At 41.2% G+C, this 24,405-nt stretch overlaps 1 protein-coding gene across 1 annotated transcript in view; it reads left to right on the plus strand.

The window, feature by feature from the left end:
• The first annotated feature begins 8,947 nt into the window (after positions 1-8,947).
• ASB5 (ankyrin repeat and SOCS box containing 5) overlaps positions 8,948-24,405 on the plus strand; it is a 51,753-nt gene continuing 36,295 nt past the window's right edge. The window contains exon 1 of the mRNA XM_027122518.1: positions 8,948-9,405. Within this exon, the coding sequence (XP_026978319.1) occupies positions 9,057-9,405 (349 nt within the window). The 5' untranslated portion in view covers positions 8,948-9,056. The remainder of the gene's footprint in view (positions 9,406-24,405) is intronic.

The following is a 24,405-nucleotide window of genomic DNA, read 5'->3' on the forward strand; positions in this document are numbered from 1 at the left end:
GCATTGTGTCTTTGTTGCTGAGCACAGGCCCCCTCCAGCTGTGGCGAGCGGGGTCTACTGTTCGTCGCGGAGCACAGGCTTCTCACTGTGGTGGCCTCTCCTGCTCCAGAGCACGGGCTCTAGGCACGCGGGCTTCCGTAGTTGTGGCACGCAAGCTTCAGTAGTTGTGGCACACAGGCTCTAGAGCGCAGGCTCAGTAGTTGTGGCACACGGGCGTAGTTGCTCCACAGCTTGTGGGATCTTCCCGGACCAGGGCTCGAACCGGTGTCCCCTGCATTGGCAGGCAGATTCTTAACCTGTACCACCAGGAAGGCCCCAGAACCTTAGTTTCTTAAATGAGGAACCATGGATTCTAATCTGAGATCAGGTTTATTTCTAAGACCTGGAGTGTCTGCTCTCTTCCCTGTATCCAAGACTGTTGAGCATCTTTGTCCTGGGCCTGGGAAAGTGAAGAAAATATTCCAAAATATTTGTTATGAACAAATTTCTTAGGAAGTTATAGCTATCCTTCATATCTTGAAGCAAAATATATCATTTAAGAAGATGTATATATATATACACACACACACACACACACACACACACACACAAAGGAATATTACTCAGCCATAAAAAGGAAATAATGCCATTTACAGCTACACGTATGGACCTAGAGATTATCATACTAAGCAAAGTAAGTCAGAAAGAGAAAGACAAATACCATATGATATCACTTATACATGGAACCTAAAATATGACACAAATGAACTTATTTGTGCAACAAAAACAGACTGACAGATATAGAGAACAGACTTGTGTTTGCCAAGGGGGAGGGAGCGTCGGGGAGGGATGGATGGGGAGTTTGGGGTTAGCAGATGCAAACTAGTATCTATAAGGATAGATAAGGAACAAGGTCCCATTGTACAGCACAGGGAACTATATTCAATATTCTGTAATGAACCATAATGGAAAAGCATATGAAAAAAGAGTATATATATCTCTGAATCACTTTGCTGTACACCAGAAAGTAACACAACACTGTAAATCGACTATACTTCAATAAAAAAATTAAATATATCATTTATTTTATATAGAACATTGGTTATGAATCCCAGTTCCAGAAATGGGCCTATTTTCTTTTTTTTTCATCTTTATTGGAGTATAATTGCTTTACAATGGTGTGTTAGTTTCTGCTTTATAACAAAGTGAATCACTTATACATATACATATGTTCCCATATCTCTTCCCTCTTGCATCTCCCTCCCACCCTCCCTATCCCACCCCTCTAGGTGGTCACAAAGCACCGAGCTGATCTCCCTGTGCTATGCGGCTGCTTCCCACTAGCTATCTACCTTACGTTTGGTAGTGTAGATATGTCCATGCCTCTCTCTCGCTTTGTCACAGCTTACCCTTCCCCCTCCCCATATCCTCAAGTCCATTCTCTAGTAGGTCTGTGTCTTTATTCCTGTCTTACCCCTAGGTTCTTCATGACATTTTTTTTCTTAAATTCCATATATATGTGTTAGCATACGGTATTTGTCTTTCTCTTTCTGACTTACTTCACTCTGTATGACAGACTCTAGGTCTATCCACCTCATTACAAATAGCTCAATTTCGTTTCTTTTTATGGCTGAGTAATATTCCATTGTATATATGTGCCACATCTTCTTTATCCATTCATCTGTTGATGGACACTTAGGTTGGTTCCGTGTCCTGGCTATTGTAAATAGAGCTGCAGTGAACATTGTGGTACATGACTCTTTCTGAATGATGGTTTTCTCGGGGTATATGCCCATTAGTGGGATTGCTGGGTCGTATGGTAGTTCTATTTGTAGTTTTTTAAGGAACCTCCATACTGTTCTTCATAGTGGCTGTACCAATTCACATTCCCACCAGCAGTGCAAGAGTGTTCCCTTTTCTATTGGGCCTATTTTCTAACACCAGAGGGAGTTCAATAGATTTCTTTTATGTGAGTACATGTCTGTAGTTGGCAGAGAGTAAAGTACTGTTGGAATTTGGACATTAGACAAACACACAGCAAAATTGTAGTGTTTATTATGCAATGGATTCTAATTTAAATAACAAAATAATAGGAATCATTATAATAAAACTAATAGTTGCTGAGCTCCTATCATGCACCGTGAATGCTGTGCATTACTGCATTTAAACCTGACAACATGTGAGGTAGATTCTTTCATAATAAGGCTTACAATTGGAGATTAAAAAAACAGATTTAAAAGGAGAGCACACAGGCAGTACACGTGCTGTCAAAGACACTGAAATCTTAGCATCCTAGACAGGGGCACTTGTAGATCCCAGTTTTCTTAGCCAGTTGGCAACATCCCAGGGCAGTTGACATGTTTTAGCTCTTTGAAGAAATGATAACTATTAATTGTAAAAGTATACCTATAAAAGTATACCTATAAAAAAGTATACCTAGGGGCTTCCCTGGTCGCGCAGTGGTTGAGAGTCTGCCTGCCAATGCAGGGGACACGGGTTCGTGCCCCGGTCCGGGAAGATCCCACATGCCGCGGGGCGGCTGCGCCCGTGGGCCGTGGCCGCTGGGCCTGCGCGTCCAGAGCCGGTGCTCCGCAACGGGAGGGGCCACAGCAGTGAGAGGCCCGCGTACGGCAAAAAAAAAAAAAAAAGTATACCTATAAAAAGGCAGATGAGATCGCCACGTTGTACTTGAAAGATCATTGTAACATCATTTCACTGTTCACACGGCCTCATGCTTTGGATCTTCAAAACGATGCCATAAAGTGAAAGTCTTCCCTTTAAATCGTCTTGAAAATAGGTGGTTTGTTAAAATGAGAAGGTTACAACAAATTCTTAATCATCGACGATTTGGGCGGGGCCTGTCAGCTTCAGCCCAACGATATACTTGAGTATTCAGTTAAATACTATTTATAACCCAAATATGGCACAAACGTGCACTGTAGCTCAGGCCGAGATAGGGTGGGAAGACAGTGAGTACCCCAGACAATACGAATGTTGCAGCTCTAACCTGTGAGTGATAACATGAGAAGAGCTGCGGTGACAGAAGCTCAGGCATGAGTCCCAGCACTTCCACTTGAAGAGGCAGAATCTCAGCAGATTGCTTGGTCACTAAGTCTCTGCTTCCTCACCTTGTACGGAAGGGATGAATGATGCCTATGGTGTATTTTCTTTATAAGGACTCAAGAAAATATAAATATATCAGGACTTTTCCTGTAAATGTGAGAGAAATCCCAATCCACATGGGTTTAATTAACAACTAAAAGGAATGTATTATTTCATTTTACCGTCAAATCTGTATTACCATCAGATCCGGCTGCTTCAGGTGCAGCTAGATCCAGGTATTCAGATAAACGTGCCATGACACTACCTCCCCACATCCTGACTATGCTTTCCTTCCCATAGCTCCTAGCATCTCTAGGGTTAGATCTTGCTGTCTTAACTTTCCCTGCTGAATAAAAGCATCTTTCCCCAAACTCTAGCAGCAGTTCCAGAAATATCTTCATTGGCCTAATTTGGTCAACTGTCCTTTTCTGGAGCCAGGAGGTCAGGAACATGGACTGAGGTTGGGTGAGATATGATCCTCTAAACAAAAGATGGGTTTGCAGAAAACCAACCAACAAACAAAAACCTCCATTACAACAGATGAAATATCTAGAACAATGAGTGCTTGGCATGTAGTAGGTGTTAATAAGTATATATTAATTTAAAATTAGAATATAGTTTTTAAACCCTCAACTATGTAGAGCTGCCAGCTCTCAGCCAGGTTTTTCTGGACCCCATATATGACTAGAATCTTTTTAACCTAAAGGAACCTCTACTCAGGGCTGACCACATAGGTCGATTTAACGTGACTCAGTTTTTAGGATAGAGGCTGTTCTGAGTTTTGGAGAAAGCCTGCGATTTTTCCCCAGAGAGCCTGGGTGAAATCCAAGTCAATCACAACTTTGTGGATAGTATTTTATTCTTCTTATGGATTCTTCTAATGCTAGCAGGAATTACTCTTTTGTTCCATTATACTGGAAGTATGGCTAGAGGCCAGAAGCAAGAACTTACCCCCCAAAAGTACAGTCAAACAGAATAGAACACCTCTCATCCCAACTTCCCCCAACTAACAACATAAATAATTAATATGATGATTATAATCTTTATGAGCATTTATCCTTCATCAATAATCAGAGATATCTAATAGGAACCCAGGGCATCAGTATCTATAGTTCTGCTGTGAGTACGTTATTTTTTTAGGACAGAGGCATTACATCACAGTGCCTAAGTCCACGCCAGGAGTTTTGACAACGTGCTTTGTGAAGTATCTATTTCCATGATTACAGCTTTTGGGTAAGTGTAGATAAACTAATTAAACAGAACCTACAGAATGGAGATAAGGCTAAATTCAGTTATTAATTCCCTTTAAGGATTTCAACTTCAAGTGTAAACATTTCTGTTTTTCTTCAGATTCCTATGTATACAAACATGTAAAGCTCCCGTGTATTTTAACCATCTCAGACCTTTATTTTTTTCCTCGTGAGATATCATAAAATTAAAAAACAAGAGCTATGTTTTTAATGGTGTCTTAAGCACAGCAGTGAGCTATTATCCCACCAATAGCAACTTGCATAATTTTTTCTCTTTCATTTTATCAGCCCGGCCACCATTGAATTTCAGATTTATGAGCAGATGACTTTTCTCAGTTTGTATTCACCGTGCACAGACCCTCCTCAAAATCCCTGTTCCGGAGCAGGGAAGATGACTGCCATTGTACTGAACATTAGCAACTTTGCTATTTGAAATGTAGCCCTGTCATTTTATTTTTTGGAAATTAGCAATAAAAAGTCACTTAGAGCCTTTAGATTTCTACCAGAGAATATGGGATCACATTTTTCTTTAAAGGAAATGGTTATTTCAATGGGTCACTCTATTTCCTCTACATAAACATCTTAAAAAAAAATCTTTATGCTAAGATCTATCAACTGGAAAGCACTAGAAACAGACAATTTTTGTGATGTCCCCTTGACATTTTTAGTATAACAGCTTGGGTCAAAACTGCAGTTAGGTCAAAACAATTTAGCGCCATAATCTCTGGAAATGAAATTCTCTCTTCTATGAGAATTGGAAGACTAATCTGGCCACATTTGAAAGTCATTATGATATTCAGCATCTGAATGACATGAAATTAAGTCTCTGAAGCGCGTGCGCGCGCCCACACACACACAGACACAATGCCAATTCACATAGTACCTGGGATGCTAAAGGAAGCTGATCAAGAACCTGGAAAGGCGAAAGATTAGGGGACGCAGGGGGCGCCTTACAGAGGAACTGTCCTCTGACAGCTGTACTGCGGGGAGGAGCAGAGACAATACCCAGAAAGGTGACAAAAGGAGGAACCCCAGGGGCCCTTTTTCTCTGGACGTTGCTCTGAGGATCACCCCTGATCACCGGAGTCCTAATTCCCATTCCATTATCCTGTTGAGATACTGAGTTGAAGGTCACCAGCGAACGCCTCCTGTCCTTTCCATGATCCTCATTCTTTTTGTTTTTACTCAGTGATTTGACCCTCTTTTGAACATTCAGCGTTGTTTTCAATGAACTAACTCTCGACTGCCCTGTTCTTTGGCCCTTCTATCGGCTTCCTCTCTGCTGTTTTAATGGGAGCTGCTCACCAACTCTTAACCTTGAATAATCGAGAAGTATTAGCCCAGTCACCAAACATTCCCCTTTTCCTTGGTTCCCAGGTGTCAAGCACACACAAGATTCCATCTCATGTAATCATCAGAGCATGAATAGCTGCCCCACTCATTTAGGTGCTAATTTAGGTACCTGATTAAATGCAGTCTTAGACCGACCTCTCCACTGTGTGTGTAAGTCTCTGTGACTCTGTCTCACTCTGTATGTACAAATCATACTTGCTCGTTCAGACGGTAAGTGCTTAAAAATAGAAAATATGGGCAGTAACTTGAGCACGTATTTTAGAGTCATAACTGTGTTCAAATACTCTTATAGGTCACTAACTCCCTGAATTACACTTTCTTCATCTTTAAAATGTAAATGACAATAATACCCCTCCAGGATAGAATAAGATAGTAAATGAGAAGATTTATGTAAAACATGTGGCTTATAGTGAACTCTCAATAAATGATTTCTGAGTTTCCCTGGTGGCGCAGTGGTTGAGAATCCACCTGCCAATGTAGGGGACACCGGTTAAGCCCTGGTCCTGGAAGATCCCACATGCCGCGGAGCAACGGAGCCCGTCCACCGCAACTACTGGGCCTGAGCTCTAGAGCCCGCGAGCCACAACTGCTGAGCCCACACACTGCAACTACTGAAGCCGGCGCGCCTAGAGCCCATGCTCTGCAACAAGAGAAGCCACCGTAATGAGAAGCCTGCACACTGCAACGAAGAGTAGCCCCCGCTCGCTGCAACGAGAGAAAGCCCACGTGCAGCAACAAAGACCCAATGCAGCCAAAAATAAATAAATTTATATAAAAAAATGATTTCTTCCTGTGTTTTTATCTCCTCTCACATCGCCCATTCTAGTAACAAAACTGTTGAGCTCAACTTTGGTTTGATTGATCAAAACTAACAAGATCAGTTGGGATATACTGGCTAATCACCAAATCACTCTACCACATCCTCTCAACATGGTAAATGATAAAAGTATTTATCTCAATAAATCCCTTAAATTACTAATCAATATTTTATTTTTTAAGAAAACACAAATGCCAGGAAAATAGGTGCACAATATTTTTCATGTGTCTTTTAAATATTAATAAAATATGATGTTGCGTGGAAGGGTCTATAATGTGAAAAATACAGCATCTAGTTTATATTTGATGAGTTCACTTACTATGAGTTATTTTATTTAGCCTTAATTTTTATTTAGTGATACTAGAGCTAGAGATGGTAAAAGTTGCCAAGGGAGAGTTTGTGCTAACGAAAGAAATAGAGGTGGGGAATCAAGGAACTCATTAACATAAAGCGTGACATCTTGACCTAAAATCCTAAATACTGGAGAGCAGTATTTTTCTACTAGTAAAAGTATAAGGAGTTAAACTTACTGCTCCAATGATAGCAGCCTTATTGAAATAAAAGTGTTCCTCAACCCAAAAGAATCCAGTCCCCTGATGAGCTGATGTGGAGATAATTATAATAGCTCTTACTGGTAGAGAGGAAAGAGTGAAACCTTAGAAGACACTGAGGCATGACTTAGGTGGGTTTTATTTCTGATTCTAAAGCACTGAACTGGATGTGGGTGCAGTGACTCAGAGTATTGTGATGGTCCAGCTGTCCACGGGGCATGCCTCTCTGGTGCGTACTCATGAATCGCCACGCCTGGGGAAAGACTAACTGGAGGGTCATCTCCTCCAGTCACTTAACTAACACAATCTCACATTTAGTTACTTCGTCTTCTATACTCTGCAGTGCATTTTGTGTGTGTGTGTGTGTGTGTGTGTGTGTGTGTGGTACGCGGGCCTCCCACTGTTGTGGCCCCTCTGGCCGTGGAGCACAGGCTCCGGACGCACAGGCTCAGCGGCCATGGCTCACGGGCCCAGCCGCTCCACGGCATGCAGGATCCTCCCGGACCGGGGCACGAACCCGTGTCCCCTGCATCGGCAGGCGGACTCCCAACCACTGCGCCACCACGGAAGCCCTACAGTTCATTTTCATTGCTTCCCAAAGCACATGTGAAATGGCACACTGGAGCCAGTAGATAGCTGCTTAGTCTAGTTCTCTGCCTGAGAGAACAAGACCAAGGGGCATTTCCAGAAAGAGGGCAGTGACTGCTTTCTAATATTTTATTTTATCTAATTTATTTTTCTGGGAACCACGCAGTCACTGGGGAAAGAAGAAGCCTGCTTTATCTGACACGTTTACGTTACAGCAATACCTCCTTTGTCTTAGGGATGTTTCATATAAATCAGTGCAAGAAACACGGCATGAAAAGCATGCAGCACTGACCACTATGACCAATCACTGATATGCTCCTTTATTCCCAGAAAAGCCACTTCTGTTTTCTTATGTTTTTGTTATTATTTGTGATTCCGGAACTTCTTGGAAGAATCGGGAAGCAGTACGACAATTAACAGGCCCCAAGCCTGGTCATGTAAATGTATAAACAAGCCCCCTGTATAATATGTCATTTTGTATCTTGGCGTATTCTTGTTGGCTTAAATGCCAAAATACTGTCTGTCACTCTACATTATTGTTCTTAAATAACTTACTCGATTTCTCTTCTAAACAGATAGCTTGCCTAAGGATGCCCTTATAAACAGTTGCACCTCATTTCTAAACTACATCAGATCGGGTTTAACAAAGATTATGGGGCTAAAAAATATATTGTTTTGCTTGGTTTGGGAGAGTCAAGATGAAATACTTACATTTACTTGAAATTCTCTGGATATTATATGTCCTCCAGGAAGCCTTTCTGGACTCTTCACTACCAGGATTAGGCCCTTCCTCTTTGTGCTACCCTGTCCTCACTTGTATTTATTTTATGGTTGTTTCCTCCTCTAGACTCTGAGATCCTTGTGGCAGGGATTGGTCTGCCAGCATCCAGCAAAATACCTGACATATAGCAGGTGCTTAAAAAAGTGTTCAGTGGATGAATAAACACTCTAAGGTTATGAGCCTGTGACTTTCCAGTCTATCCACTTACACATTTTATTTTTCCTGACACCGGTGGAAGCCGCAATTTGGCGAATTTGATGAGTGATCATTAAACCATCAAGTCTTGGACTATTTGGTAATTTAGCTCATGGCCTACAAATACGACCATCTTCAAGGTTTGAATTGATGGGCATAATTGTTCCTTGATATTATGAAGAGCACTTACATTAACACCAGGAACCCCTTTTACGCAAAGCCTTCAGAGTGCCGCTGACACTGACCCCCCCCCCCCCCCCCCGCAAAGGGAAACAACAATCTGTATATAAATTTCAGTACCTGATTCTGAATTTCAGGGCAGGGGGGCGGGATGTCATTTTGTAGCCAGCACGGAAAGTCAGGAGTGTCGGGAAGCGGCACGTGTTGCCATTGCCCCCGCGGAAGAGTGTCAGACCAATAGCCGTGTGCGAAGCACTTTTATGGACGGTATAAATATTTTGAGCTGGAGGCATCGTTACCAGCTGCTATTTTCCTTCCTCAGGACCAGCTGTCCAGGAGCATCCCGGACCGGAGCCAGGCACTTTCGGGACTTGGATCTGACCAAGGGCGGCAGCAGCCGGGCTGGTGCAGCGATGTCGGTGGTCGAAGAAAGCCGGCCCTTTGCTCAGCAGCTCTCTAACGTCTACTTCACCATCCTCTCGCTGTTCTGTTTCAAGCTCTTTGTGAAAATCAGCCTCGCCATCCTCAGTCACTTCTACATAGTGAAAGGCAACCGCAAGGAGGCGGCCCGGATAGCGGCTGAATTTTACGGAGTAACCCAAGGACAAGGTATGTGCACGGCCTGCGCTCGTGTTTCGTGTTGACTTTATCTTGCACGCACAGTCCAAGCAAACATCCCATGTTTCCCTTAGGGACTGCTTCAGAGCGAATATTCTGCCAACTTCTCATTGCGGGAAATATTTAACTCCCTTCATGGCCTCATAAAAAAGAAAATTACTTTTTCTGGGTTAATGAAATCAAGGCATCATTGCAGAAGAGCCTCACGGAAGCATAGTTTTAAATATATATCAATATTTTCCTATTCATAAATATTTCCTAACTTTTAACATTTCATGGGCCAAGCCATGCATTCACAGGCTTCAGTTACTGATTGCACTTCAACTGGCCTTTAATATACCTGAGATTTTATAATTTTTTAAATCAAGTCTTTAGTTATATGGAAAAATAATTGTTATAAGAGAAGATTTGAAGGTTTTATTGGTTTCTCACAATTTTTATTTGACCAAGGTTAACCGCTTCATTATAAAGTAAAGCACAATGTGGTGAATGTTAAGATTTATGGCATATGTTTTCCTGATGGAATTGTTGTTGCCTTTGCTCAATTTGTAAAAAATTGATTATATGAGGGTAGGAACATGAATTAACAAATGTTAACATGTAGGCGACCAAGTACATCCATCATGCTTCCTACAAGAAATTAAAGTGTGAGACTAAATGAGAAATGATCATTTTGACCCTCAACCTGAAAGGCTGCAAAACCACTTCCATTCTATTGCACTGATATTCTGTATAATAAAAGCAATTCTTAGGATGGGCTTCAAGTTGACATTTTAATTTCTTAGAGCCTTTTGGTTAATTTCTGGTTTGAAAATCATCAGGCAAGCATGCACATTTTACAGCCCTACCTACCTCTAAAGTAACTTTAACTTTCAGAATCAAAATACACTATCACATAATTAGAGAGTGTAATTTATTTTTTTAAAAAAAGAACGCTTAGAGTAGAAAGCTTGCCTTCTTAAAATCTGTTTTTCTACATTTTTCAATGTGTGGAATAACTTATTTTAAAATCTAGGCGACTCTGTAGATACATGGAAAGTTGAATAAAGGTAGAAAATCTTTTTTGGTGTATGAGATAGATAAGGAGAGTACATTTTTCCTGAGGAAGATTTTGTTCTTATGCAAAGTGAGGAACTTAATCTAAATGCCAGGATGAAACTCTCACAAGGAAGATGGAATCTAGAGAAATAGACAATATTTAATCCTTCACCCACCAGCTCTGCTTCAGACCAGGTATAACTATTTAAATGTGGCATACACCATGTTGGGAAATGCAATATTTTGTTGTTTAAAAACCAGCAAACATAGGAGACTAGATTTTAAAACAAAATCCATATTTTAATTTTTTAAACCCGTATTTTTAGATATAAGACTAAATAGGCTATGTGATCATAAGGTGAGAAAGTTTACTGTCACGGGCAGCCCATAGCTCATTACCTTATACTCAAATCTCGTCTACGTATTGTGAGAATTGCCGTGCGTAAAAACTGAAGTATTGGCTAAAAATCCACCATTTTTGGTGGATTGAGAAGGGTTTTAGAGGAAGCTTTGGAGTCTCCTTTTGTACTTATTTACAAATATAAAGAAATACTTGTCCCCTCTTTAGCCTGATCTCAGTGTGCTCATGCTGGGAGGTCATGGGAATATGTGAAATGGCTTCCATGTTCCCGCCTACTTTTATGAGTCTGTGTTAAGATATATTAGAGCTCTAGGATTATATCCCAAAAAGGAGAGAAAGAAATCCACACTCACTAATAGAAAATACTTTTCCTGGGAATAAAAATGGGGAACATAGAGTTTTCAAATGTTTGTTTTCTGTTATTTTTAATTTTGTATCTGTTTAACAAAATTCTCCCTCCCTATAGCTTGCATTAGTCTATATACTAAACAATACAATATATTATTATAATTTTTATTCAGTGTAAGCATAGTTCGTCTCCAATTTTATTTTAATATTAGGAGGACAGTCAGGAACCTTACAAGCTCTTTCTTGGTCTACCTCTAAGAATTAATTCTTCCTTGCCTAGGAAATTATTACTGTCTCTATTTTAACATAGCTTTTTCTTTTCTTTACTACTACTAAACTTATTTTTATTTTGTTTATGATTTATCAGGCTTAATCATCTTTGTTTAATCTAGCAATTTCCTCCTTCCTAGCAGAGATTATCACCTTCATTCCATTCTGAATTAGGTTTCTCATTCCTGCTTTCAAGAATTATCACCTTCATTCCATTCTGAATTAGGTTTCTCATTCCTACTTTCAAGACTTAGCCAGATCATTCCACAACATTTCTGATGTGGAGCTGCCAAAATCCATGAAATAGGAGATGATGTGTGTATTTTCACGTCTTTCATAATCATGGAAGACCCTGTTGACAACTTTCTGGATGTCCTCCCCATGAGCTGTAGTGCTTTGGTATGAAATAAAAGGAGCTCTGTCTTCCCAGATACGGTTGCAAATCAGCTCATTGTATTAGACAAATATGGGATGAGCTTTCTTAATGCACTTTCCAATCAGGCTTGAGACCAAGGTACGATTACACAACAAGAATACTGAAAAGCAACATGGTAACTAAAATCGCTTAAGACTGTTCCCTTCTTGATCCCTTTGCTATGCCTATAAACCTTAGAAATCTGCCTTTTCATCCCTTTATTAACTCTGCCACCGTACTGAAGGGGCTCGATAGGATTTTCTGTGTATCTGTCTCCCTGTATGGTTCTTGCTGTTAAGTGTCCTGGTGATAGTGTCCACATAGCAGAGGTCTAGTCTGTGTTTAAAGCTAACACTTGACTTTGAGACTGAGTGAGACTAACGAGTGGAACGGTGTCTCCAGCTGTAACATCAGACAGTACGGAGAGCAGGGGAAGACACAGGGGAGAACACTGATCTTCTGATATCACTCCAAGGGCTTGGAAGAAGCCATGTGCCACTAGTAACCCACGGACACTTGGAGAGAGAGCTCCCCTCCTCTGCTAAGGGTCATACCTTTCAAGTTCTATCTTAGGCTCTGAGGAGAGTTCAGTAGTTTTACCTACATGTGAACAAGGTCAGTTCTAAGCACCTGTTTACTGAGCACCCCTGGTATGGAGGCATTGAAGAAACAGGATATAAAAAAGGGAAAATGTATTGTTCCCAACTGTAAGTAGGTTATTCTAGTTGAGGAGATGGTATATCTACATATAATACTTACTTTCCAGATACACTAAATACCAAATGAGCCTAAAGACCGGAAAGGTCAGTTTCCGATTTGGACCTTCAGAGACATTTTTATGGAGGAGAAAGATCTTGAGTTGACCCCAGGAACCCAGGAACGAGCAGAGGCAGGAGTTGGAGTGCACCTAGGATATTAAGAGACAGTAGATTTGACTGGAGTCGAAGTTTCATGCAGGAGAAAAATGGTAATAAATTGGGCACAGATATGAAAGAATTTGAACATCAGGCCAAGCAATTCAAACTCAACTTCGAAGGCAGTAGGAGTCACTGAGAGTGTTTGGTATGAGTGAAGGTAGGAAAATGGGAAGAGACACGTACAAAACGCTAATTTAAGGTTGATTTATATAGTAGTGATCTTTGGAGTTGGGCAGTGGGACAGGTTTGAAGTAGGTAGACCAGTTAGGCCCGTGCCCCTCATAAAGAGATGAGGACCTAGACTTGTTTGGTGGTGGTGGTGGTGTGGATAGAAAAGAAAGGATGACAACAAAAAATAAATAAAAAGGAGAAAAGGAAAAAGAATGAATCTGATGATACCTTAAATAGCATTGGCAGAGAGAGTAAATGTTACCTTAGGGTCTCCCAGAATTAGTTATAACAAAGGAAAAGCCTGTCATCCAGAAAGATGAATTACCCACCCAGGCGAGCCTGCAGTTCCCAGCCTCTGCCACCCCAGAGAGCTGGGTCTTCAGCGGCTTGGTGAGTCTGGTGGGTCACCTGTCTCTAGTGTGAAATGTCAGTGTGAATCAGGAAGTCATAGAACTAGAATCTGAATTCCAGCCTTGCCCTTGATTTATTTACTGTTTATTCCCTTTGTTCCACCTTTTTATCACCAAGCGACATTCTGGTTATGACTTGGCTCTCCATCCGCGTCTGTCCACAGAGAGAGAATGTGCTGGCTTTTGCCCCTGGAGTGTTTCAGTCCATCTGACATTTATGGTTCTCGCTGTAAATTACTATGTTTGCATCTTGACATCACTCTTTAGTGCTCTGTGCTCTTTGAGTTGTAAGTCCACCTCTGAGATGTGATTTTGCTCCAGCTTTGCTGACAGATCAGGTTTCCAAGCCTGCAAGGCCATGGGCCAAATGTTAGAGGGTGGAAAATTCATCGAGGTAATGTCTCTGTGAGGCTGCTTGAGAAACAATCTAGGGACACCCAACCTCTTTGGGTGCTCCTTTCAGGGTTGAGGCTTTATATAGACTACAGAATGTATGTAGAATCATCTGGTAGAACATTTGTGCTTGTGATTTCATAAATTTGATTTCAGGGTTGCCATTAAGCATGCTTTGTTTGTTTTTTGGTGAGTCTGTTGTTGACACTTGGAAATAGGATATGGGGTAAACGTGCACCACTAGTCAAACGGCAAAAGGACTTGTCATTCCAGAGAATAGTGTAACCTGGGTAGGAAAAGCAGCTAGAATTTTGTATGATGTGATATTCTTTCTCCATCGGTAAAGTCCATCCCAGGTTTAAAAACAGCTTTAAGAATTTAACTTTACAGCAGACGCCAGCAAGTGCAGCAGTCATATCCATTATACCTGTGCCCAAGGAACAACTTGTTTCATATGATTTTTCGTGCTACCATGTTGGTTGTCTATGAGGTTAGTTATGTTGGGAACTTTTCTCAGAATCTCAGCAATGACACACTTCAAGCCAACCTGTAGAATGACTTCTTTCATGCTGTTCATCGTATAAAGGTGTAAAAATACCTTGAAGATGTGAGAGTTTGGGGACACATTTTCTATACTTAGGTGGAAAAACACCACCTGAGAATAACTGGAATCAATGGAACTGCTCTTCTATCACAACAGACACGACATTATAATCAAAAGTGCTACCAAAAAACATTTTAAGAGACTTTAATTCTGCCCATGTTCTGCTATTTTTTGGAAATGCCAGAGCACTTTTTTTGGAAGGAACCATTATAATACTGTGAATTAGAACAGGAATCTGGGAACAAACTTTCCAAGTTTACAAGAGACTTTGTCATAGTTTAATGTATTAATATGGTTCCTCTTCCTGTATATTTGGAGAAATGCATGGAGTTTTGGAATTAAAGAACTCGGCATAGCTCATGATAGCTTAGGAGGGATGAGTTTTCCTAGGGCTATTCTTCCCATACCTTTTACTTGTGTGTCTTCTATGTCAAAGGCCTGTGCTAGGCATGAAGGATAAAATATACAAACAAACCACAGTCCCTCTCCTAAAGATGTGTATAGTATAGTGGGAGAGACAGAGAGAGAAAATCAAGTTATTTAAAGCATGGTGAGTGCTATTATACAAGGTGGAAGAGGTGCTCGGGGAGCACGGAAGAGCAAGTATGCAGATAAGAAGAGCTCTGCCTGGGGTTCACCAGTTAAATAAAAGCTGTGCTAAGCCCATGCATATTCTCTCCACAGTCGTGCATGTGTCCTTATTCATAATGCTTGAAATCTCCCCTGTTCCCCATTGTTACTCTCTGTTCTTTCCATCGCTCAATCTACTATTATTATTATTTCTAAGAATTTGGTTTTTTAGGAAAGAGCAAGTGTGCTCATTGCTTATCCACTAAGCCTTTTGAAGAATGACAAGTATTCTGGGGAACAATTTCAAAATGAAGTTTATATATAGGTGACATTGTTATAGTCAACTCTTAAATTTTTATATAATGAGGACAGTTAAAGGATGAAAACTAGGTCTCTGCTTTCCAATCTGCTATCTTTTTCAGAAGGTGGTAAATTATTAAAATAAGCTGCTTTTCTTATTAATTGACATAACTGATACAGTTTTGAATTTAATTCAGTTCAATAAATACTTGGATACCTACTCTGTTCCTGGCACAATATTATGTGCTACATGTACGTGGACGGATACGTATATGTGTATATATGTGGGTGTACATGCAAATAGTTACCATATATAGTGTATGAGTTGCTTTTTGAGTAACAGGAGACTTGGGTCAGCGGAGCCAAACCTTGCACATATAAAACAAGCAAACAGCAAGCAAGTAGAAATTCATAAGGTGCTGAATTGAACACAGTGAAGTTCTGCAATGAATGTTCTCTAAGAAAGTCCGTTGGAAGTATCAGGCCCTTCCTGAGAGAAGGTGGAGCTCAAGGTGAAACTTCAAAGGCAGAACATATCTGGTTAGGTACAAGTGTGGATGGAACCAAGCTGACTCTAAAGACAAAGAGAACTTTTAGTTGTGGAACTGAACAAGCGTGGCTCATGGGGGCAAATGTTAAAGGATAAATGTTAGGTGAGGAGACAGAGACAGATGGTTGGTGCCAAAGTGAAAAATAAATACACATGTTCTCAAATCACACATCCAAAGTAAAGGGTTCTATTAAGAGTTTTCTAATGCCTTTACTGGATTCAGCCTACAAGAAAGAGTCACTAGGTAATGATGAAAATCAGTGCCACCATGAGTATTTTACAAAATCCTGTGTGTAATGAGTCAACATGTCATTACATGTGTTCCGTGAACTACATCTCAGAGAAGGTCAAATACCTCCTGGGCGCTGAGTCGGCTGTGCACATCCTCAGGGTGGCTCCATGGCAGCTCCTTGGATTCTGGCTTCAGTCTCAGCACATTAAGCTCATTTTCTAACCTGGGGAAGAGAGAGGAAAGTTTATCCCCAGTAACACATGGACCATGTCAATGAAAGCAGGGGGGTTATTTGGAACGCCTCTTCCTCCAAAATCACCCTCCAATAGATTTTTTTAAAAAAAGAAAGTGTTTGGTTACAGGCTATGTAGAACTTTTGGCATTTCTTCTTTACCAGCTGCATAAAGAACAAATCATTCATTCTTTCCAGCCCTCTCACAGCAACGCTACAAAGCAGACCACTGGCTTTTGAGACTGGAAGTGCCCCAAGAACATCAGCTCAGGGAAGGAGAGGCTTACAGAGTCTCATAAATTGTTAAATTGTTAGCTCTTCCAGGTGGCCTGTAATTAAGCCAGTCCATTCTGTGAAATTTAGGTTGAAGAGGACATATATTAGAAGGGTCTCTTCTCTCAATCCTGTAATTCTTCATTGGCTACTGTGGGATGAGATTTTAAAAATCTGTCCGCTAAGTAGATTTAGGAGTTTTCTAGAAGAGCCTCAGGGACTGAGAGACTAGGGCGGTGCCTGGGGACAAGTTCCCATGGGCCCCCTTTCCCTTCCTGAACAGAACAACTCTACTTCCGTGAATCTTCGGACGTTGGACTTCAAGAGACATTTTTCCTTAAAGAAAAGAAGAAGATAATGTTTAAAACTAAACTGTCCCAGTTTATTTAAAATATTATGTGAGTTACATGCATCTTTACAGACCCTAACCACCCTGTAAAATGAGTCATAACTGAATATCCGTTCCACATTCTTTCCTAGGGATTAGAACAACAGCAAACATTTGGGGCCCGTCAGGAATGGACATAACTATGTCAGATGGCACAAAGGCAAATCTCTCTCCATGCGAGCAGCTAAAATTTCCATGTCACCATTACTTACTGAGCAAAATAGAAGCATTCAGAAATACATAAACTCTTTCCAGAAGGCTCATGGTCTTAAACTATGGGCAGAGTACAAACAAACTGAAATTCAATATGGAAATGCCATTGATGTTCTTAAATAGAAACACCAGGTCATCTCCGTCCTCAAGTGTGCAGCTTGATTTAAATGAAAACTGACAATGATGCAATTAAAGTTAAGGCCTGTGCGTTGAAACTCTGCTCCTCGAACGTTCCTCGTTAGTTGATCGAGGCAGGTCGTCTGCTGCCAAAGTGCTAAAGGATGCCGTTCTTCCTCTAAAGAGTTCTCAACACACTGTGATAGCAGTTAAGTAACGAGCATGTAAGTCCTGATGACGCTGTGAGTGAATTCCTCAGGAACAACCCCACACATCTTTGATTAACCGCTGGAAGATTGATGAGCCACTTCTGTTTTCCAAACTCGACCTCCTTCACTAGAGAAATGATGATTCCCCGTATCCATCAAGAGAAAGTAGTGATTTGTAGAACGAAATGATGCACTGAAGGAATTTCTGAATTTCAGAAAGCTTGGTGTCTTATTTCCCTCGTGAGCCGTGATCCAGGATGGGGAATTAGGACAAAGAAAAGAGCCAGTTCCTTTAGAGTGCAAATACATAAAATCACAGATCTGTTGAGTCTGGGAAGGGAATGAATGCTTCTTCATAGTGACTCTCCAAGAACTAAAAGAAAAGGAGCTAAAGGAAAATTCGAGCATTTATCTCTGTGTCTTTTCCCTGTAGTTATGATGAAACTGCTCATCCAGTAAAATCTAGTAGGGGAGTGAAGTTTTAGGGCTACTTACCATTTTTCAAAGAAATCAACAAAATGAGACTGGTTGGCGTTGGAGAGACTATCTCCTGTATAGTGAATATTAAGTCCTAAAACGATGCTTGCGTATCTAATTGGTGTGACATTCCAGGAATGTGAAAGAAAGGGAAATCTGTTTAAGTAAGCTCAAATTTAGGGTCCATTGGAAGTAACGAACATATTTTTTAAATGATTTTTGTTTATGAAAGTTAATTAGATTCAATGATTGAGATTTTTGTAATCATCTGAAGTTTAATTTTTAAAAGCACACACATGAGCAAAAACCTGATTCTATAGCATTATAATGAATACTTTGATTATTTTAAAAAAATAAGATTTTCAAAAGACAAAGTATTTAACTAGAAGGAGAAAAAAAGTTTGTAATTATCTAAAGCTCGTGAGGCAAACTTGATTCCTGCCAAAAACTTGGACATTGAATTGTAACAGGACTACAGGGGGAAACTGCTGTTATTCTAGAGAAGGAAATTATAATTGACTAAGCGAAAAGTCAGTTGGTCCTTGAAATAACTGAAATGGCAAATAGGAAAAACAATGCCTTGAATATTGAAGAAACTCAGCAAATATTTGTGGAATGAATAAAAGACCCCTGCATAAATCACACTGCTGGTAACATAGCGATTTAGTCACACATAAATTTTTCTATCATGGCACTTTTGAGATGTGTGGTCTGAGGAAAGTTGTTTAAAGTCTAGCCTCAGTTTCTTCATCACTAAAATGGACATAATGATATTTATTTCAGAGGGTTACCGTAAATTTTATACGGGATATAGTGTATTACCTAAACCACATGCCACAGTGTCTGGCCCCATGAATGTTAATTCTTTATATTGTACTTTAAAAAATTTTTAAAAACAGTACAAAAGTTCCCACAATTTAGTAACACAGAGAAGCATCAATAAGAAAAGATGGTGGAATTATCATGTTATATTTGCTAAACAGTCGCCGTAAGCAGGTAATCACACTAGGACAAGTAAGTGTTCTGTCCCAGCATCATGCTGGCTCTTCAGGTATATGATTTCAGAACTTACGTGGTTGGTTTTATTTAAATGTCAATTTAAGAGTAACAAGCCGGAGCCCTGTGAAAGTTTAAGTTAAGTTGTCAACTGTTTTCAGTTAGTAACGAGAAGCATAGAATTTCAAGCCAAATCCAACTGGCTCCTGAGATTTTTCTCTCAACCACTTGGCTCTCCCACCACTGGTCTTTCACATGGTGTGAACAGCGGCCTTGACAAAAGCAAGCCTCAGGCTCCCCAGGTCTCTGTGCCGTCTGCGGGATTTGTCTGCTGGCCCCTTCCAAACAGAATTTTAACTATTTAATATGCAAAATTTCCCCTAAATACAAGCAAAAAATGAGAAGTTGGTTCTGTGTCTTGAAGACTCAAGATATTCTTGTGATTCAGACATTTTTCTCTGACAGGCTTCACAAAAAAGAAGATTTTCTGAGCCATCGCCTGGGATCGGAGCAAAGGGAGATAGCAGGCTTGGTTAGGATGCCGAGGACCTGGAGGGGATGCTACGTGGGTGGGCCAGTTCACAGCACGGGGTTTGTTTTGTTTTGTTTTGTTTTGTTTTTTGCGGTACGCGGGCCTCTCACTGCTGTGGCCTCTCCCGCTCCAGAGCACAGGCTCCGGACACGCAGGCTCAGCGGCCATGGCTCACGGGCGCAGCCGCTCTGCTGCATGTGGGATCCTCCCAGACCGGGGCACGAACCCGTGTCCCCTACATCGGCAGGCGGACTCTCAACCACTGCGCCACCAGGGAAGCCCCAGCACGGGGTTTTAAATGACTTGCACACATTTTTTCTACCATCATATTACTCTGTCTAAGAAACTCCTCTTGCCAGAAATTCTTTGGACAGAAATGTTTTCCTGGGCAAACTGGTCAGGTACCTGGTTATGAGTAGACTGTAGAAAGCCTGGGCTTTTCTGGAAGGGCTTTATGATGAGTGTGTCACGGCGTGTGACAGTGACATGGAACAGCACACTTCCGGCTGCTCTGTTATCGTGGCCACCAGAGAAAGGGCTGAAGCTTCTTAACCTCCAACCTCGCAAAGCCCGGGATGTTAACTTCCTCCGCCAAACTGTCCTCCTCACCCTTTTATTTTTTTCTTTAATCCCTGGCAGCTTTTTGGAAAGGGAAGACAAAAACCGGTACTGACAGCACTAACAGTGAAGAGCTGAGCCAGCCTGTTCAGGGATTTGGCTTTTTTCCTTTATTTTCTCTGCTTTTTTTCTGCCAGCTGGTCTCTCCAGGAAGCAAGCAAAACATAGTTTTTCACTGGACATACCTTACAAAAAAGTGTTTTTTTTTTTCTTATGAAGAAAGAGGGAAAAAACCCTTTTTCTTAAAAAAAAAAAAAAAGCGGACTATATCTGGGAAGAGGATGCAGAATTATATCATAGAATCATTGAATAACCTCAAAGTCTATCAGTATTTTAAATTATCTGGGAACCTAGGCACAGGTTTGCAAAATAGCCCTCCAAGAACTTTTAAGGAACCCTTGCTTCTTTATTGGGCCACGGCAAGGATTATCTGAAGCTGACTAAGCCTCTACTAAGAGAATAGTAAATCACAAATAGTGATCGTGTCTTCTTTCTTCAGCAAGAGACCATTAAGCTGTACATAGTACCATGGGGGAACAGGAATATTAAGGCTGTTCGTTGGCAGGTCTCGGGCTAGCGTCCCTCCTGCAGTGTCCATGACCAAGCTCAAGCGCAAGTCAGAAACCAGCTTTACTACTGAAAGCTTGGCAGGAACATGGTGATGGACAAGGAACTTGCTCAAATCAGAATGTCTTACGGTGACTTCACAAACCGGAAAGTAGCATTTCTGAGATCACAGCAGTAAGTGACGATTCCCCCAGATTTTCGGAAGGTAGCCCAGACTAGCGTAGTCTTCGGTAGACTCTTAAGGAATAATGCTGCAGATAGAATACTGGCCATTCGTTTTATGAGGTGATAGAAATCCAGCTCCATGTTGTAATATCAGAAATTGAAATATTCTATAAGATATGCTATTTTTCAAAATAGCCAAATCTTAGGAGCTTTTAAAGCTATGTTTACAACTTGCTAAAACACCAATCAAATGTATATACACCAGAATACGTGCACAGTTTTGCTTCATACATTGTGTATAAAACAGCTTTTGGTAAATTACTGAATTTTTATATGATCATGTAAACTTGTTACTTAAAGGAGTTCCTTTGGAAATAATTCATTTTGTAAATATACATTTTTATGTACTACATTTTCTTAAATTGAGGTACATCTGTGTTGCTTCTCTAGTAAATATTCTGTGGTTAATAATTGTAGAAGGAGGAGAAAATGAGAAACGGAAAAAAGTAAACATCCTCTTTACCATAAAGTGAACCCTTAGTTTCTCAAATTCTCGGCAATTGAACTTAATAGGGGGTGGTCAGCAAGTGTCTTTCTATTTCTAGCTTTGACTCGACCTACCCCACACTTTCTAGTGATGATGTCATATTTTTATTGTAATCCACGAAGTCTTTCCACATACACGATCCCTTTTCATCTCATCACTGACCTCTACAAACTCCTAGATGGTATTATGCTTCTTTTACAGAGATGGTAACAGAGGCTTAAATACATAGACTTGCTCAAGGTTATGGATCAAGTTAGAGGAAAGTGAGTCATGAGCCCTGGTCTTCTGACGTTGCCTCTGACGTCGCCCATCTTGACCATTTGCAGCATTTTGTTTGTTTCATTTATACTATGAAACAAGCAGTGTTCTTTTTCCAGAGCTATCTCTGTGGCGGGTTGCAGTCTTTGTAATAATCCTTCCTAGACCCAGAATTACTTAATACTTTCTGTGCTGTTTTTTCCCCATCTGTGTGGTATCCCAAACAGATTCAACATTGACTGTCCCACCAAGTCAGATCGTCACCAGCTTGTGTGTCTCGTGAAGACAGAGGTTCCTTTCACTCTCAGAGGTTGGAAAGATGCCTAGCACATGGCGGGTCCTGAGTAAATATCCAAGGAAGGAAGGGAGAAGGGAAGAAGGGGAAAAGGAAGGGAGAGGGTGAGGGGATTCAAATTTAAAAATACGGATCTTACTACCACTTACCCCGGGGCATTGCCACTTCTAACCTTGCCTCGGCCAGCGGTGTGGCCCCTCTACATGCTGAATAAATGTTAACGGAGGGACTCTCAGAGTTAATTCTCAAAGAACAAATGAAGACCGAAAGTCAGTACTGCCCAGAAATTAAATCTATCACAAATGCCCCCACTCCTTCTTCTTAATCAGACCTACTGTCCCTTTTCTCTGATTCCTTTCAACTTTATGCCTTGGCATTAGCCCTCCTCCCCAAATAAAACAGACCCTCCATGTACATTTTTTAACAGGAATAGTTAATGGCTGTGAATATCTTCAAACATCTTCTTCATTTCATATCAACTCAAAGATCTCTTGCCTTGTGGTGAGGAAAGCTAGTTGTTTACCTTTTGATTTCTCATTTTAAGTGAGTGCATTTTTATTCTTAATATTTTAAACTCTCTGAGCCAAACTTCAACTATTATGAAACGTTTTCTCTCTGTTCATTTAAAATTGAATGCTCAACATGGTACTTCAGAGTGTGTATCGTGAACTGAAAACACACCAGACACCAGATATCAGAACTATAACTGACAGGGGATCGCTCTTTTTCTGTCTCTACAGCAAACCAGGAAATTGTCAAGTCTTAGAAGGTGTTACAGAAGGGGTTTGGCTGATGTAACACTTGTTCTCAATACCTGCTGAGAACAATTCCTCTGGACTTCAGTTCTTCATCCTTTAAGCCACTCTGTATGTTACTCCTGGACCCCAGATTCTTTCTTTCTTTATTTGGCTGCACCGGGTCTTAATTGTGGCATGCGGGTTCTTAGTTGCGGCATGCGAGCTCTTAGTTGCAGCATGCGGGATCTAGTTCCCTGACCAGGGATCCAACCCAGGCCCCCTGCATTGGGAGCGCGGGGTCTTAACCACTGGACCACCAGGGAAGTCCCTGGACCCCAAATTCTTTAGTACCTGTTTAAGTTAGCAGAGTGGTAGGAATAATAAAAATAAGTAAAATTTTAAAAAATCTTGCTTTTGCCTATACACACAACTGGCTCCTCATACACGGGCAGCTAGAGGATTACAGTAGGAGGAATGGTCTGTTTCAGTGTCAGGAGCTCTCTTCTCTGGGGTTAAGGTAACAACAGGGAGAGAGAGAGCCGTAGCCCCCCAGCGTGGGGTGGGCCTCCTATTGGGACGTAGTTGGGTGAGGACAGACTGCCCGCAGGACACTGGGCTGCTCTGCCTGAGTGTATGGGACGTCGCCTTGCCAGGCAAATTTGGGGCTGAGGCCAGTACCCCTGGGACTCTTGACTTCCTATGCTCTCTGCTCTAAGACCTACTTCTGCAAGCATGTTCACATGTCAGAAACACACATCAGTGTGCCCCCTCTTCACTTTTCATGACAAATGTCAAGATAAAACAAACTAGCTGCTGCCAGCACCTAAACGTACCCTGAGCATGTGGTTAGTGGTGATAAAACTATTTGTGGCTAGAACTGCGGGGAGGAGATGCATTACGTGTAAACTGTTCGGCCATTAAGCCCTTGTCCGTGGCGCATATCAGATTTTCCTCCCCGCAGCTGTCGTCCTCTGACTGGAGAAGACGGGTTGCTAGTTTCATTCCTTGTATGGGTTTGTGGCCTTTTTAAAACTTCACTCTGGCATTTGGGAGAGCTAGAACAGTGTGATAACAAAGTGTGTAAAGAGAAGGAAAGGACAAGAAAAGTGTCATTTATGAGAAGAGTAAACACTACCCCAGTTCTTTGTTACTGCTCCAGGGGCTGTTCTAAACGTGTACAATTATAATCTCATTTAATCCTGACGAAAGTCTGATGACGTAGGTGCCATCGGTTATTAGGTCTGTTTTCGCCTCCCTTATTTTATGTTCACTGGTTTCGATACGTCTGCCTGTGGTTAAGGAGCAAATGTCACACGTTGGAAAAGCACATGCAGGAAGCAGACAGTCTCTGTTCCAGTCTTGCTTTGCTGGTAGTGCTCTGGGTTGCTCTGAGGACATCCCCTACACTCTCTCAACTTCAGTTTGTTTGTTTGTTTGTGTCTTCAACTTCAGCTTCTCTATCTGCAAAATGGAGGAGTTGGGCAAGATCGGTGGGTTTGGGACCTTTTATTTATAAGCCATTGACTGTGTGTGTGTGCGCGCGCGTGTGTGTGTGTGTGTCTGAATCTGGAAGCTCAAATTGTAAAGCTGCTGGAGTGGAAGCTGCATCGTCGGAAGAGAGAACCCGTGTTTTACAGATGCACTCAAGGTAGCTCTGCTGAACTCATACGGCTCTTTGAAGCCATCCGTAAATCACAGAAGTTGATGGTATCTGAAGTCCACTCTTTGCTCTGAAACACATAGCGTTTCTTTCACGTTATGTTAACTACCGGTGAATCCTTTTTGTAC

This window comes from Aethalodelphis obliquidens, unplaced genomic scaffold (assembly GCF_003676395.1).
Source record: "Aethalodelphis obliquidens isolate GAN/ISIS:26980383/991018 unplaced genomic scaffold, ASM367639v1 scaffold25, whole genome shotgun sequence".
Classification (NCBI taxonomy): Eukaryota; Metazoa; Chordata; class Mammalia; order Artiodactyla; family Delphinidae; genus Aethalodelphis; species Aethalodelphis obliquidens.